The 16310-nt window shown below is 41.9% G+C and overlaps 1 protein-coding gene across 3 annotated transcripts in view; it reads right to left on the reverse strand.

Annotated features, from left to right (window-relative positions):
- Positions 1–16310, reverse strand: part of emc2 (ER membrane protein complex subunit 2) — a 164845-nt gene that overhangs the window by 53600 nt on the left and 94935 nt on the right. For all 3 annotated transcript variants that reach the window (XM_069920986.1, XM_069920987.1, XM_069920984.1), the window contains 2 exons: positions 6923–7008; positions 6674–6733 (listed from right to left, as the gene is read on the reverse strand). In XM_069920986.1, coding sequence (XP_069777087.1) covers positions 6674–6733; positions 6923–7008 — 146 coding nt within the window. The remainder of the gene's footprint in view (positions 1–6673; positions 6734–6922; positions 7009–16310) is intronic.

The following is a 16310-nucleotide window of genomic DNA, read 5'->3' on the forward strand; positions in this document are numbered from 1 at the left end:
ACCACTATCTCCAGTATCCCTAGTGATGTCTATATCAAGACATTTCTCCCTTGAGGGAGAAAGTAAGTGCTGGATGAATCGCATAATGTTTCATCTGTATGTAATTAAAGCTTTTGGAAACCAGATGATTTTGTCACATTATATGGGAGAATAACCTTTTTTTCCTTTTCCTTTGGGGGAGGGTGTCTTTCTCTTTTTCTTTTTTCTGTTTCTTCCTTTTCTTTTAAGAATCAGCTTGATGTGTAATTTTGTATCTATAAACAATGGTTCAGAATTTGATCATTGTGCTATCAACATGTAGTTCGGTTTTGGTATTTACTGTATATATCTGTGATCTCTCTTTGATTTTGTTTGTTTTCAAACTTCAAGTTAATTGAAAATTAAATAAATAAAGGGGCAAAAAAACAGAACTACTTCCAGTTCCCTGAACTCAAGCACCTCTCATTTTCATCTTGAGCATCCGATCTTTTTTTCACCTCTGTCCCCAATACCCTTTGTTTCTTTCTCAACATTACTCATCCAGTCTCCCTCCACCACCACCTCCACCTGGCAGAACTTGTTCTCACCTTAAATAACCTCCTTTGACATCCCCTTTCCTCCACTTCCTGGGTTATAAGAAGAAAGGGCAGACCTTATAAGGGTAGATCAAATCATGAGGCCCATAAATAAGTGAAATAATCAAAACTTTTCTCCTTGGGTCGGGGGGGGGGGGGGGTCTAAATATAGAAAGCCTGGATTTATGGTGAGGGGTAAAGGAAGATTTCAAGGGATCTGAGGAATATATTTTCACAAAGAGGGTGGCAGGTATGTAGAATGAACTGCCAAAAGAGCTGTACAGGCATTTGGTCAGGTACATGGATAGGAGAGGAATATAGGTCAAATGCAGGCAAATGGGACTAGCTCAAGTAGATAAACTGTTTGGTATGAACCAGATGGTCCAAAGGCCTATTTCTGTGCTGTAATATTCAATGGTTCCATGCACTATTGGAAGTGGAAAGAATGTGGCAATCTGAAAAATAAATCAGCCATTCAGGATGGAGATAACAAAGTTAAAAAAATAAAATCTTGCTGAAGTCTAAGGCAACACATAAAAGTGCTGGAGAAATGAGAATTTATTCACCCAAAGGGTGAATTATTGGAATTCTAAATCATTAGGAGGAAGATTGACTATTGTCAATATTTAACAATTTAACACATCATAGCTTTTGAATACAGAGGGAATCAAGGTATATGGAGTACATGCTGGAAACTGGCACTGATATCAACAATAATCTTATTAAATTGAAAAGCAGTTGTGAAGGTCACTTGTGTTTTTTTTAATTTCTGATTTTGCTTCCTATTTATTTTCTTCTTGTGAGTCCTTTGCTGAGCAAGTACATTTTAGCAGGTACACGTTGCAAGAATACTGCCTTTCATCCTGGCAGAGGAAAGTAAATCACATGATACCAACAAAACTTTACATATCTGCAGCTTTTGTGTTTCTATAAAGAGGCAAAGATAAACCCCAGGTCTTTGTTCAATCTTGCCTGAAAACAGTGTCTGAGATTTCCGAATTTAGGATTTCTGTTCAATTTTGTTGAATTTTCTTCTAATAACACATATGATTTTGTTCAAGTTTGTGAGCATGAAAATATTTGGAATAGTGTCCTCAACAAAAAGCTGTTGAGTAACACTTAAACCAAAGCTATTTGTATTGCAAGACGAGAATACATTTAACTTGAGGAAGAATAAACACTTTCCTGCATTTTAGAAAGTATAACCTCCATGACTGCCTCCAACCCCAAAAACACAAAGATGGGGCTAAAATGAATGTTTGTGCAATAGCAACTAAATGACACAATTCGAAGACCATCCATGACAGGCATGCCTGTTGCTCATTTGGCATGTATACAGATCAACCCCAGGGAGTGAACTGGTTCACTTTTAAATGAGGTCCATTAGTCCAAAAATACACAAAATATCACCCAGTAACCATACCTCCACGGTAATGTGATTAATGCCAACAAATGAGACTGATAACAAATACTTATTTCTAAAAGGAGAGAGAGAGAGAGAGAGAGAAAACAAGCTCTGCTGTTTGTTGGGACAAATGCATGTTGATAATTTGGGCTTCTGAATTCAATAATATTAAGGAGCTGGTTCATTTGTGTGGGCAGTCCAAGATTTGAGCATTTGTAACTTAGGAATAGCCTGTAATAAATATCTTGAATGTCATGAGAAACAGACAGATTTTTCATCATCAGTGCTCTCAAAGTGGTCATTAGTAACAATTCAATGACAAGAAATTTTACTCAAATTTTTTTGCTATCAGGCTGATTCCACCCTAACCACAAACTACTCTGGAACTACCAAAAGATTTGCCTGAACTATCAAAACCACTTTTTTCCCCCTGCAACTGTGAATAGTTATTTACCTATCTTCTCTGTTTAATTTTTTTTTGTCTTGGTATATTTGGGTTATTTAATGTCTTTCTTTGGCTTGGCTTCGTGGACGAAGATTTATGGAGGGGTATGTACACGTCTGCTGCAGGCTCGTTGGTGACTGATAAGTCCGATGCAGAACAGGCAGGCACAGTTCCAGCAGTTGCAAGGGAAAATTGGCTCGTTGGGGTTGGGTGTTGGGTTTTTCCTCCTTTGTCTTTTGTCAGTGAGGTGGGCTCTGCGGACTTCTTCAAAGGAGGTTTATTTATTGTATTTGGTGTATCTTGCATACCTATCTGGCTGCAGCAAGTTGGAATGTTGCATTTATGTAAATAACATTAAACTCTTATTACAATTTTTTTTGTGGGATTGCAGTTGTGGTTAGTTTTTAAATCTGAAAGCAAGCACAAGCTCTTAAACAAATTACAGTTTGACAAATTGGCAGATTAATTTCACTTCCAAACTCTACATTCTGCAATTTCTCCAAGGAGATGAAATTCAAGAGAATGCTGACCTACAAGTCATCCCTTGTGAAATTTCTGTTCGTGAGGGCAAAATGAGGTTAACACTAGCACTAATTGCAAACAGGGAATCATCTGCAGAGCAAAACAGCTTTCTCCAAACAAAATTGTAACTGCTGTAACATTTACAAAATAGGATTACAACACAGCAGCACGCTACAGCATTATTTTTTTCACAACCAAATATATAATAAAGTTAATGAATGGTTTCACACATTCACTTTTGTGACATACATCCATGACAACCAGACAATCCCCAGCACCAGATTTTTCTCACATCCCATTTCCGTCAGTAGAAGATCTCAAACCTCAACATGGGCTTTTTTGCATTTTGTAACAAGGAGGTTTGGCTGCATCTGCATTCCTGCTGTTGTCAAATGTTGTTGAAAATGCGGAGATTGTTGGCACAGCCACACAAAACCCAGCAACATTTGGAGTGCTCTATAGTCTTGGAAGTTAATTTACACTGTGAGTTAGATCTGGTTTCAAATAATGGGAATCAAAATTGCAATCAGCTGCATAAACATAGATTTTGCACATACTTAAACCAAAGAGCATTCATGTCATGGCCAAGAATGTCATTCCAATTCATAAACTCATTTTGGTGAGAAAGCTCAACAACTATGCTTCAAAAATTTTAAGGCGTTAAAATCATTAAGTCCTTGCCCAAATAGCAAGCTGCCATCTTCTGTTGGGCATCAGGCAAAAATATTCATGACTCATAATGGCAGCCTTACACACTATCTGGAAGCACATTAAGACAAAAATTGGCAGAGTTGTGAATAGTAAGGAAGGTGGTTAAAGGATTCAGCAGAATAGAGAGCAACTGGAAACGTGGGCATTGAAATGGCAGATGGATTTGATCTGGACAAGTGCGAGGAGTTAAACCTTGCAAGGCCAAATGTATGGGGAAGTGAATGGCAAGACTCTCAGAAGCATTGATGTTTGAAGGGATCTTGGAGTGCAAGTCCATAGCACCTTAAAAATGGCAACGTAAGTAGGCTGGCATTCATTGGTCAACATGTTGAATGAGTATAAAAATCAGGAAAGCATGTTACAGGTATGTAAAACTTTGGCCAGACTACTTTGTGTGCAGTTCTGATCACTGCATTACAGAAAGGATAAGACATAAATGAGGTCCACTCGGATTTGTTACAAGGAGAGATTGGACAAACTTGGATTGTTTACTCTGGCATACAGTGCATACAATTATGAACACATTGATAGAGATTTCCCTAGAGAAAAAAATGTAAAATACTAGAGGGCATAGCTTTAAGGAGAGGCTGAAAGTTTAAAGGAGACTATTTTTATCTCTTTCTTTGGCTTGGCTTCGGGGACGAAGATTTATGGAGGGGAATGTCCACGTCTGCTGCAGGCTCGTTGGTGACTGACAAGTCCGATGCGGGACAGGCAGGCACGGTTGCAGCAGTTGCAAGGGAAAATTGGTTGGTTGGGGTTGGGTGTTGGGTTTTTCCTCCCTTGTCTTTTGTCAGTGAGGTGGGCTCTGCGGTCTTCTTCAAAGGAGGTTGCTGCCCGCCGAACTGTGAGGCGCTAAGATGCACAGTTGGAGGCGATATCAGCCCACTGTCAATGTGGCAGGGACCAAGAGATTTCTTTAGGCAGTCCTTGTACCTCTTCTTTGGTGCACCTCTGTCTCGGTGGCCAGTGGAGAGCTCGCCATATAACATGATCTTGGGAAGGCGATGGTCCTCCATTCTGGAGACGTGACCGACCCAGCGCAGTTGGGTCTTCAGCAGCATGGATTCGATGCTTGCAGACTCTGCCAGCTCGAGTACTTCGATGTTGGTGATGAAGTCATTCTAATGAATGTTGAGGATGGAGCGGAGACAGCGCTGATGGAAGCGTTCTAGGAGCCGTAGGTGATGCCGGTAGAGGACCCATGATTCGGAGCCGAACAGGAGCGTGGGTATGACAATGGCTCTGTACACGCTGATCTTTGTGTGTTTCTTCAGGTGGTTGTTTTTCCAGACTCTTTTGTGTAGTCTTCCAAAGGAGCTATTTGCTTGGCGAGTCTGTTGTCTATCTCTTTGTCGATCCTTGCATCAGATGAAATGGTGCAGCCAAGGTAGGTAAACTGGTTGACCGTTTTGAGTTCTGTGTGCCTGATGGAGATGTGGGGAAGCTGGTAGTTATGGTGGGGAGCTGGCTGATGGAGGACCTCAGTTTTCTTCAGGCTGACTTCCAAGCCAAACATTTTGGCAGTTTCCGCAAAACAGGAAACTATTTTTAACTATGTATGTATTTATCTATGTATTTATTAATTAACACACTGAGTGGTAGGTGTCTGGAACACACTGCCAGTGGAGGCGGTGGAAGCAGATACAGTTGCAATGGTTAAGAGGCATTTATTTAGGCACTTAATCAGAAAGGGGATGGAAAGATATAGATCATGTGGAGGCAGAGTGGTCAACATGGACTGTGAACTGAAGGGCCTATTTGAGAGCTGTACTCTACTCTGCTCAAGACAATTAATAGCAGCATCAGTGAAGGAGCTATTGCCATTGAGTGGCACAGATGACTGAGAAGCCACATCTAGACCTCATGCCTACTCTTCACCTTCACACAGCTGAAGAGAGAAGAGATTTCTCTGCATGCAGCCCTAAAATGTAAACAAATGCATGGTGGCACCATAAAATATTTAAATTGCCCATCTTTAGCCAGTGTTAAACTCGCCTATGACAGTGTTACAGGATCAAGAGCACTTGTAATCCACTGTGGTATAGTGGAGTGAATGCCAATATTGAATATTCAGCACCCATCATTGATAAATGCTGTATTCAAACAGGGCTGCAGTTTAAAAAAATATTGTCTGCAAAACGCAAGTCCTCCAGTGTTCAATTTCCATCTCCTCCATGCTGTTGAAGATTTTACACATTTTAGGGAAGTGTACACAAACTCTTGGCTCTTCTGGAACAGACAACCTTTTCCAGAATACCATGGCCAACTTTTCTACTTCCTTATTTTGGCAACAACTTTTGATTTTGGTTACTTTTTCCACAAAGCATGTATCCAACACTCACCCTGGCTGCTAATACACAATGTTTGGAACATGCTTTGCACAGTTGATTCTTCCTCATCTTAATGGAAAGAATGGAACAATGTGAAATAAACCATGCTGGGTAGAAAAAAAATATGGTGAAAAAAGTGATGACCTTTATAGAAAGGGGGGAAAATGCTGTGATATTAGAAGTCTTATTAAGGTTGAAGCTAATCCTCTGACTTTGGGATTTCCTCTTACCGCCACAACAAATGACAGCTAACAAAACCATAAATATCCAATCAACAGTTTTTGTGCTATAGCCAGGATTCCTGGACTAGCTGCTTTTTCACCCTGACAACAGACTGCAGTCTGAACTCCTTAATTCTCATCCTTTAACAATAATATGGCAAAGATGTGACAGAAACCAAATGATTTTTCCCTTCAACCTCACACCACAGCCTATTCTCCTAGCAACACAGCCACCAGCATGGATATGGAAGTGCTTTCTTCTCCACTAAGTGAGGGAGGCTTACAGTTAAATCCTATTAAAGTCTGATTCCATGAAACAAACAACAGCAATGTTCCATTTTTCCCCAGGAGACCTTAGCATTTGAGGTCTATTGTGATCCTCTTGGAACCTCATTGGATCATACTGCCTGCTCTTACGATAAAATGGAGTACACCAACTTGCAAAAAAAATGTAGTACATTTCAAGTAGAAGACATACTTACTCATGCTCATTGATATAAAGCTCCGCTAGTTCGTGCCATGCTTCTTGGTCTCCAACGAACCTGCAGATAAGAGAGCAGATACTTACTGAAAAGAATATACAAGAGTGGGGGTAGGGCTGGGTGGGGAGCCAGTGGTATGAGAGGGGGTGGGGGAAGAGGCGAATAGGGTTAGAATTAGAATGCAAATTCCCTTTTAATTAAAAATGGTTTATCGCCAGGCATAGCTCAATCCTCTTGTAAAACACTCACTGTTCCAGATACTCATTCAGCTCCCTGATGGCTTCAGTGGTTTTCCCCAGGGCTTTGAGGATGGCAATCTTACGCTTCCGAGCTGCCTGTGGATTGACATTAATGGAAGATTATAGTCTCATAATTCCTCAAGTGTTTGCAAAGAAGGTAATTTTACTGTGTAAATTATGATCTCAATGCCAGAAAATTCCATTGCACAGTGATTGCATGGCTGAGGTTTATCAACATCCCCTGTGAATTCAAAAACCTGCCTGTACAATCTCCCAGTGCTTTGTTAGGGTGCAAACAGAACACGCACCATTTCACCTCGATAAATGATTTTACTGCTTTCAATAAAAGCAGAGCAGCAGGGCTCTGAATCTGTAACCATCTGATGTTTACTGTCATCCATAGGATTTGTATCTTAGGGATAAACCGTAATGAAGGATTAAAGAATCCCACTGTGTTACCCCCTTGTTAGTTGAACAATCTTGCTGACAGCAATAAGATTGATTTTCTTTTACTAGGTTTTCCTTGATGTAGAAAACAGTAATAAAGAGCACTTTCTTTTCCTGCATGAATACATTCTTCCATTAAAAGAAACAACTGAAACCTCACAAACCAACCCTAAATGAATACACTGGCCATATACGAACTTCAGAGCAAAAAATAATCACAACATTTAGGGACTAACTATTGACCATGAAGTGAAGATATATACCAAAAACAGCTATGTAACACAAAAGAGATTTTTGCGAGGCACTGCATCAGGAAAGCAGCCAACATGACAAAGGATCCCCATCACCCTGGTCACAAGCTCTTCTCACTGTTCTCTTCAGGCAGAAGCCTGCAATCTAACACCTCTAGGTTCAAGAATAGTTTTTGCTTGACCAGCTATCAGGTTCTAATACTATGCTCTTCATAACATCTTCAGGACACTACTGCCGTCTGTACAACCAAAATTTTGCTGTCTTTGCAGTAACTACATCTGTGAATATTTATCTACCTTGATATAATTTATTAACTTTTTCTATCTCATGGCATCCTGTTGTAATTTCACATTTCTGTGTAGCTGCAGCAAGTAAGAATTTTGGTGAAACTTAACATTGCACTTCTGTAAATGACAGTATGATTTGTAAATTATCATACATATACTCAGGGTGGGTCAGAGTTGTGGTCAGGACTCTGGAGCCCAGGGCGGGTTGGGGTCAGGACTCTGGAGCCCAGGGTGGGTTGGGGTCAGGGCTCTGGAGCCCAGGGCGGGTTGGGGTCAGGACTCTGGAGCCCAGGGCGGGTTGGGGTCAGGACTCTGGAGCCCAGGGCGGGTTGGGGTCAGGACTCTGGAGCCCAGGGCGGGTTGGGGTCAGGACTCTGGAGCCCAGGATGGGTTGGGGTCAGGACTCTGGAGCCCAGGGCGGGTTGGGGTCAGGACTCTGGAGCCCAGGGCGGGTTGGGGTCAGGACTCTGGAGCCCAGGGCGGGTTGGGGTCAGGACTCTGGAGCCCAGGGCGGGTTGGGGTCAGGACTCTGGAGCCCAGGGCGGGTTGGGGTCAGGACTCTGGAGCCCAGGGCGGGTTGGGGTCAGACACTGGAGTCCAGGGAGAACCTGCATCATGAAACTGGACCTCAGGGCAGTTCAGGCACTGGAGCTCAGGGAAGTTCGGGGTCAGAAATGGAGTTAGTATCATGAGCAATCAGCAGAGTTTTATTTAATTTGGGCATCAACTTCGACAGATACTAAGGGCCCCCAAGGCCTGTTCCTGTGCTGCACTGTTTGATGTTCTATGTATCATTCATGGAACAAAATCCTACCTCTATCTCAATCAATTAAAAACCATGAGCCCATGAAATTAACCCTTGCATGTGTTAGAACGCATGCAAGTAGACCATAGGGTGAGCCAACATCACTAAGTTACTACCTTCAAAATTACCTCTACCCTTTGGAGAACATGTACCTAATCGGTGGCCCAAATGGAAAATTATTGAATCATAGGTTTTTCATATATTCAGTGATCTTTTCAAATTATGAACAAATGTTATTGTGAATCAAATTTACCAGTAATTTGACAAGCTTGCCTTTTGATTTTCCCTCTTTCTTTAAGCTCCCTCATTGTACACTGTCTCTCCAACCTTCACTGTGTGGTCTGGAATCAAGAATCCGAGGTGTTGACACGCAGGACTCAGGTTCTGTGGGTCTCTTATACTCACGCTTTAGATTTGACGGGGAAAAAAAAACTAGCAAAGCGTTTTCAAATTTGTAATCCTTTCCCGCACAATTGTTATTTTATAAGATCAGCTACGTGGTTGGTTTCTCTCCAACAGTGAGCATCTTGACACTTTTGTGTTGAGCATCTCAAAAATCCTCCCATCTCTATCTTTAAAGAGAATGAGATTGTACATTGTGACATTTAAATGACATGCAATAAAGCTGTTACATAAGGCAAAGATTTGTAAGTTTCATTCAGCTGGAGATGATGCAGACAAGATTCACAAGAATACTGCCTAGACAAGAGGGTTTGAATTTTAAGGAGAGATGGAAAGAATGGGTTAAATAAAGCTGAAGGGCGATCTTAAAAGAGGTTTATAAAATCATACATAATCCTGGGAGAGGGGAGTCTAAAACTGAAGGATGCCTGTTTAAGGTTTAAAACTAGAAGGCTCATGTGTAAGGTGAAAAGGGACTTGAGGGACGTTTTTCACGTGGGTGTATAGAATGAGTGGCCAGGGAAAGTGGTAGAAACTGAAATAGTTACAACATTTAAAGGCATTTGGACATTCAGCTTTCTCAGCACCTTCTCCCTTGAAATAGTAACTGCACTCACTTCCCTTCCCTGATACCCTTCAAGATGCTAATGTCTTCCACAGTGAAGACTGACACAAAATACTCATTTAGTTCCTCAGCCATCTCCTTGTCTCCCATTATTATTTCTCAGGTTCATTTTATAGTGGTCTTTTATCAATCTCTTTTACTCTTTATTTATTTGAAGAAGCTTTTTGTATCCTCTTTGATATTATTTGCCAGCCAGTATCTGCAGTGCCTTGATTCTCTACATTGGCAGGTCTGCTAATGTTACCCAGGAAGGGTTTAAACCAGCTTGACAGTGAGCAGGACAGCAAGTGGAAGGATTGAGAGGAAGGTAGGCTGTGTGGGACTGAAAGAAAGGATGGGCAGGGCCTGGTTAATGAACACAGTAAGACTGACGGGCTGAAGTGTGCTTATTTTCATCCAAGGAATATGACAGGCAAGGCAGGTGAACTCTCATCCTGGGTTCATATATAGAACTATGATGTATTGTCCTTACAGTAACTTGGTTGAGAGAGGGGCAGGACTGGTATCACAACCTTGAGGGATTCAGTATTACATATGTGATAGTGTGGGATGCAAAAGAGGTGCGGGAATTGAATTGCTGATTAAGGAGAATGTAAGGAGATCGATAACCTGCAGGGTTTATCCAGTGAGGCAGTATGGGAAGAACTATGGAATAAGAAATGTGCTATCACTACAATGGAGTTTAGCGATGGGCTTCCCAACGTCAGTGTCAGAGAGAAGCACAGATAGATAGCAGATTATGGAAAGTAATGGGGCAGAATGTTACAAGATAAAGGTAACAGAGTTATTGTGGAAAGCAACTTTAATTTCCACAATATGAACTGGGACCCATGATGCAAGAGCCTTAAACTAGCTGCATTTTTTTTTAAATTTCCAGAAGAGTCTTTTGCCACATGTATGCAGATAATCTAACATGGATTGGGTCTGATGAGGCCTTATTTTGGGAATTGAGCCCGACTCAGGTGAAAAAATTTAAATGGGAGAGGATTTTGAGAATAGCGTCCACGTTTTCTGATAAGTCATCCAAGGGGCAAGTCTGGATCTTGCAGGAAAAGTGCAAAATTGGGAAAGGCCAAGTTACAATAGAATTAGAGCATCTTCGTGGACAAATCAACATCCAACACGTGGGAGCTGTTTAAAGACCAACTTGTTTGAATTCAGAACCAACACATTCCTGTGGCAAAGACAAGGATGGCAAATTTCAGATCTTGAATGAATAAAAATGTTGTAAATTTAGTCAAAAAACAAAGTAAGCAGATGTAATGCAAACAAAGAATTGCTGGAGGAACTGAGCAGATCAAGCAGCATTCATGGGTAGAAGTGGTCAGTCAACATTTTGTGCCTAAGTGGTGATATTGTGTGTGTATGGAAAGGTACATTCGGAAAGCTGGCCAAGGAACCCATAGGCGATGTGAGAGAGGGCAGAGAGTGAGAGAGGTGGACAGACCACTAGGAAGAGAGCCAGAAAATAAATAAGTACAGGAGTAAGTAAAGAAGATATGGAAACAGTTAAACCAGATGGGTGTCAGCTAAAGTTGGAAATATTGATGTTCATGCCATCAGGTTTAAGTTTGTCCTGGAAGAATATGATGTGTTATTCCTCAAATTGATGTTTGGCCTCACCTGACAATGGATGAGGGTGAGGACAGACATATCAGTCGGAATGGTTGGGGGGAAATGGAATGGCTGGCTACAGGTAGCTACAGAACATAAGTTTTCGGTGAAATGGTCTCCTCAATGTGAGGAGCATGTGCAATGTTCAGGAAGCTGAAATGGCCCGAGGCCTCAAGAAATACAAGGAGGCAAGAAAGAGGGCTAATATATCCTATGCAAGTAGGATTGAACCTAATCCCAAGGAATTTTATACTAACTTTAAAAACAAGAGAATAGCTAGGGAGAAGGTAAAACCTCTTCTGGAGTTTATGCCGAGAGCCAGAGGAAGTGGGTGCGCTACTTTACATCAGAATTTAACAAGAATGACATGGAGGATGGCAAGATCAGCCCCTGACAGTGTACCTGGCAGAGTACTGAAGATCTGCACCAACCAACTAGCTGGAGTGTTCATGGACATTTTCAATCTCCCATTATGGTAGTCAGACGTTCCCAGCTTCAAAAGCCCATCAATCATCCCAGTAGCCAAAAAGAGTAGCGTGGGCTGCCTCAACAATTTTACTGCTCAGTAGCACTAACTTCTACTGTGATGAAATGTTTCGATAGGCTGGTCATGTCCAGAATTAACACGTGCCTAAATAAAGATCTGGGCCTAGCGCAAATTCATCTATCGCCACTATTGCTCCATGGCAGATGCAATATTGCTGGCTCTCCACTCAGCTCTGGCTCACTTCGAAAACAGCAGCTCATACATAGAACTGCTTTTCATAGACTACAAATAATGGTGAAGAGCAACACTTGTATTTTATAAAGCAGACAAACGGTTGGCTGCAATGAAGTCTACAATCTGCCTCGACGCTGTGCACACATACTGGGTTTCTTTAACTCAAAGTTATGGCAAATGATGTATAGAACTTAAAGGCCAGATACCTCACACAGAAAAGATTCTTTGTCTTTGGCTTGGCTTCGCGGACGAAGATTTATGGAGGGGGTAAAAGTCCACGTCAGCTGCAGGCTCGTTTGTGGCTGACAAGTCCGATGCGGGACAGGCAGACACGGTTGCAGCGGCTGCAGGGGAAAATTGGTTGGTTGGGGTTGGGTGTTTCCTCCTTTGCCTTTTGTCAGTGAGGTGGGCTCTGCGGTCTTCTTCAAAGGAGGTTGCTGCCCACCAAACTGTGAGGCGCCAAGATGCACGGTTTGAGGCGATATCAGCCCACTGGCGGTGGTCAATGTGGCAGGCACCAAGAGATTTCTTTAGGCAGTCCTTGTACCTTTTCTTTGGTGCACCTCTATCATGGTGGCCAGTGGAGAGCTCGCCATATAACACGATCTTGGGAAGGCGATGGTCCTCCATTCTGGAGACGTGACCCACCCAGCGCAGCTGGATCTTCAGCAGCGTGGACTCGATGCTGTCGACCTCTGCCATCTCGAGTACTTCGACGTTAGGGATGAAAGCGCTCCAATGGATGTTGAGGATGGAGCGGAGACAACGCTGGTGGAACCGTTCTAGGAGCCGTAGATGATGCAGGTAGAGGACCCATGATTCGGAGCCGAACAGGAGTGTGGGTATGACAACGGCTCTGTATACGCTTATCTTTGTGAGGTTTTTCAGTTGGTTGTTTTTCCAGGCTCTTTTGTGTAGTCTTCCAAAGGCGCTATTTGCCTTGGCGAGTCTGTTGTCTATCTCATTGTCGATCCTTGCATCTGATGAAATGGTGCAGCCGAGATAGGTAAACTGGTTGACCGTTTTGAGTTTTGTGTGCCCGATGGAGATGTGGGAGGGCTGGTAGTCATGGTGGGGAGCTGGCTGATGGAGGACCTCAGTTTTCTTCAGGCTGACTTCCAGGCCAAACACTTTGGCAGTTTCCGCAAAGCAGGACGTCAAGCGCTGAAGAGCTGGCTCTGAATGGGCAACTAAAGCAGCATCGTCTGCAAAGAGTAGTTCACGGACAAGTTTCTCTTGTGTCTTGGTGTGAGTTTGCAGGCGCCTCAGATTGAAGAGACTGCCATCCGTGCGGTACCGGATGTAAACAGCGTCTTCATTGTTGGGGTCTTTCATGGCTTGGTTCAGCATCATGCTGAAGAAGATTGAAAAGAGGGTTGGTGCGAGAACACAGCCTTGCTTCACGCCATTGTTAATGGAGAAGGGTTCAGAGAGCTCATTGCTGTATCTGACCCGACCTTGTTGGTTTTCGTGCAGTTGGATATTCATGTTGAGGAACTTTGGGGGACATTTTAAACACTGAATAAAACACAAAGTCATTTAATCGCTTGATTGCAAAATATTAGCAAAACAAGCATGTTAAACTATGATGACACCAAAAGCATAAGTCATGTGGCCTATCTGCTCCACATTGATGTTTGTACTGTAGATGCACCACCTCCACTCCTTTTTCCACGGTTTCCATTTATTCCCTTCCTCATATGCTGAATTAGCTTCCATGATTTCACTGTCTTTGAATAGGCTTTTCATATTTCAGATTTACTGTCATGTACATAATATCACATACAACCCTGAGAGTTCTTTTTCCTGCAGGCACAACATAATTACCACTAATTGGTAGTGCAAAAATAAACTGTACACAGTGTAAAACATGTAAACAAATCAAGAACTGTAAACAAAATGCCTGTGCAAAATAGAGAGAATAAAAATGAAAATCAATTAAGTGCACATCAATCAAATGAATCTCTAAGTTTGTCATTGAGGAGTCTGATGGTGGAGTGGAAGCAGCTGTTCCTGAACCTGGTGGTGTGAGTCTTGTGGCACCTATACCTCTTTCTGATAGAGCCAGCGAGAACAAAGCAAGTGCTGGATGGTGAGGGTCTTTGATGATTGCTGCTACCCTCCAACAGTAGCGCTCTCTTTAGATGTGCTCAATATTGGAGAGGGTTTTGCCTGTGTCCATGACCTTTTGCAGGACTTTGCGCTTAGGTCTAGTTTTCACACTAGACCGTGATGCAGCCAGTCAGCACACTTTCTACCACTCCTCTGTAGAAATTAGCCAGGGTTGCTGATGTCATACCAAACCTCTGAAAGCTCCTGAGGAAGTAGAGACTTTCTTCACGATGCCATTGGTCTGTTCAGTCCAGGAAAGATCCTCTGAGATAGTATCTCCCAAGAATTTAAATCTGCTCATCCTCTCATTCCCCCAATGATCACTGTATATCTCTGGCTTTCCTTTCCTGAAGTCAACAATCATTTCCTTAGTTTTGGTGACATTGAGTGCAAGGTTTTTGTTGCACCATTCAGCTAAGTTTTCAATCTCCATCCTGTATGCTGACTCATCCCCTTCCCTTATACAACCCACTGCCATGATATCGCCAGCAAATTTGTAGATGGTGTGATTGTTACATTGAGCAACATAATCATAGATGTAAAGTGAGTAGAGCAACGAGCTAAGAACACAGCTCTGTGGTGCTCCGGATCTGATGGAGATTGTGGAGAAGCTCTTATCAAACTTCACTGATTGTGGTCTGGAGGTGAGTAAATCCATCATCCAATTACATAGTGGGGTGTTAACTCCCAGGTCTTGGAGTTTTCTGATCAGTTTTGAGGGGATGATGGCGTTAAATGCCAAATAGTATGCATCTTTGTTGTCCAGTTGTTCCAGGGTTTTGTGTAGAGCCAGTGAGATGGCATCCTCCTAGACATGTTACTACAACAGGTGAACTGAAATGTATCCACGTCACTGCTTCATGGATGATAAAGCAGTAACTTTTATTTCTGACCCCTCATTTTGGTCCTCTGCATAAAAGGAAACAACTCCACATTCAACCAAATGAGCTCTTGCATAATTTTGAGCAAAATGAAGGCAGCTGAGGGATGGACAGTGGATTTAACGTGCAGGATTGGCCATGATCTTGAATGTCAAAGTAGCCTTAGATGGGAAACTCCTGTTTCCATATGTATTTTAATTAATTATACTTCACACTTACCATTTTCACAACAAAAGCCTCAGCTATTTTAGTTTTATCTAATAGACCTCTCCTCAGTGCTGTGATACCCCTTTTTATAATAGAGGCTAGAGATAAGCTATTTTCTATCCCCCAATTTCCTGGTCTGTTTGACACTGTTGTTGGCCTTTGATTTTATAGTTGTTTTTGAACTTCATAACTGGTGGTTTACATAACTGTTATGTTTTTGTTGTTTTATGAATTTTTAAGTCTGACATTCATTTAAGTTTCATCACATAAAATACTTTAAATGTAAGAAAATTATGTGTTTGCCCTTTGCCAGAGGAAATTGAAAGTTTATACTTGAAATTCAGGAGACTAAATGGTGAAGTCAAATGAAGAGTAAAACAAATAGCTACCTTTTCAAACAAGACTGCACTAAAATAAATTCAACAATGGCTGAGACTACTTTCTGCCAATCCCATTGTGGTTAGCTGAAGCTTAGGTTGAAGTACAATTTTCTCAAGTAACGGTTCCAAATAAGATTAGTTTGAGTTTAATGGAAAGTCACAAGTCGGAATAAAGCACACTAAATGTTGAAAACACTTAACAGCTCAAGCAGCAGTAATGGCAAGAGAAACAAGGTCAACCTTTCAGAACCCTCATCAGAACTGGGAAAATGAGAAAGCAGTTAGCTCAAAGTTCCTAAAATAGTGGATAAGGGATGCTTGGGACAAAGAAAATATCTTGGGTAGGGATAGGCCAGGATTTCCTGGATACACACCATTTATGAAGACATCCAGTTGACAGAATGACGAGGGCAGTGAGCGTGGAAAGAAATAAAAAGGTACAAGCATAAACCATGAAACGTAGATCAAAGTTGATGCAGAGGACTGCATGTTCAGTTTTCTTTTGGGATTGATTTTTTTATTTTAAAAACTATGTTAAGTCAAGGACTCCAAATGTGGAGACTCTCAAGGAGTCACTGCTGTTGTGAGAAGATTTGATCAGTTCACATAGCTTGCTTTCTATATGAAAAAACATGTGCAAGTCACTCTGCTGGAATGAATCTCAT

This window comes from Narcine bancroftii, chromosome 2, assembly GCF_036971445.1.
Source record: "Narcine bancroftii isolate sNarBan1 chromosome 2, sNarBan1.hap1, whole genome shotgun sequence".
NCBI lineage: Eukaryota > Metazoa > Chordata > Chondrichthyes > Torpediniformes > Narcinidae > Narcine > Narcine bancroftii.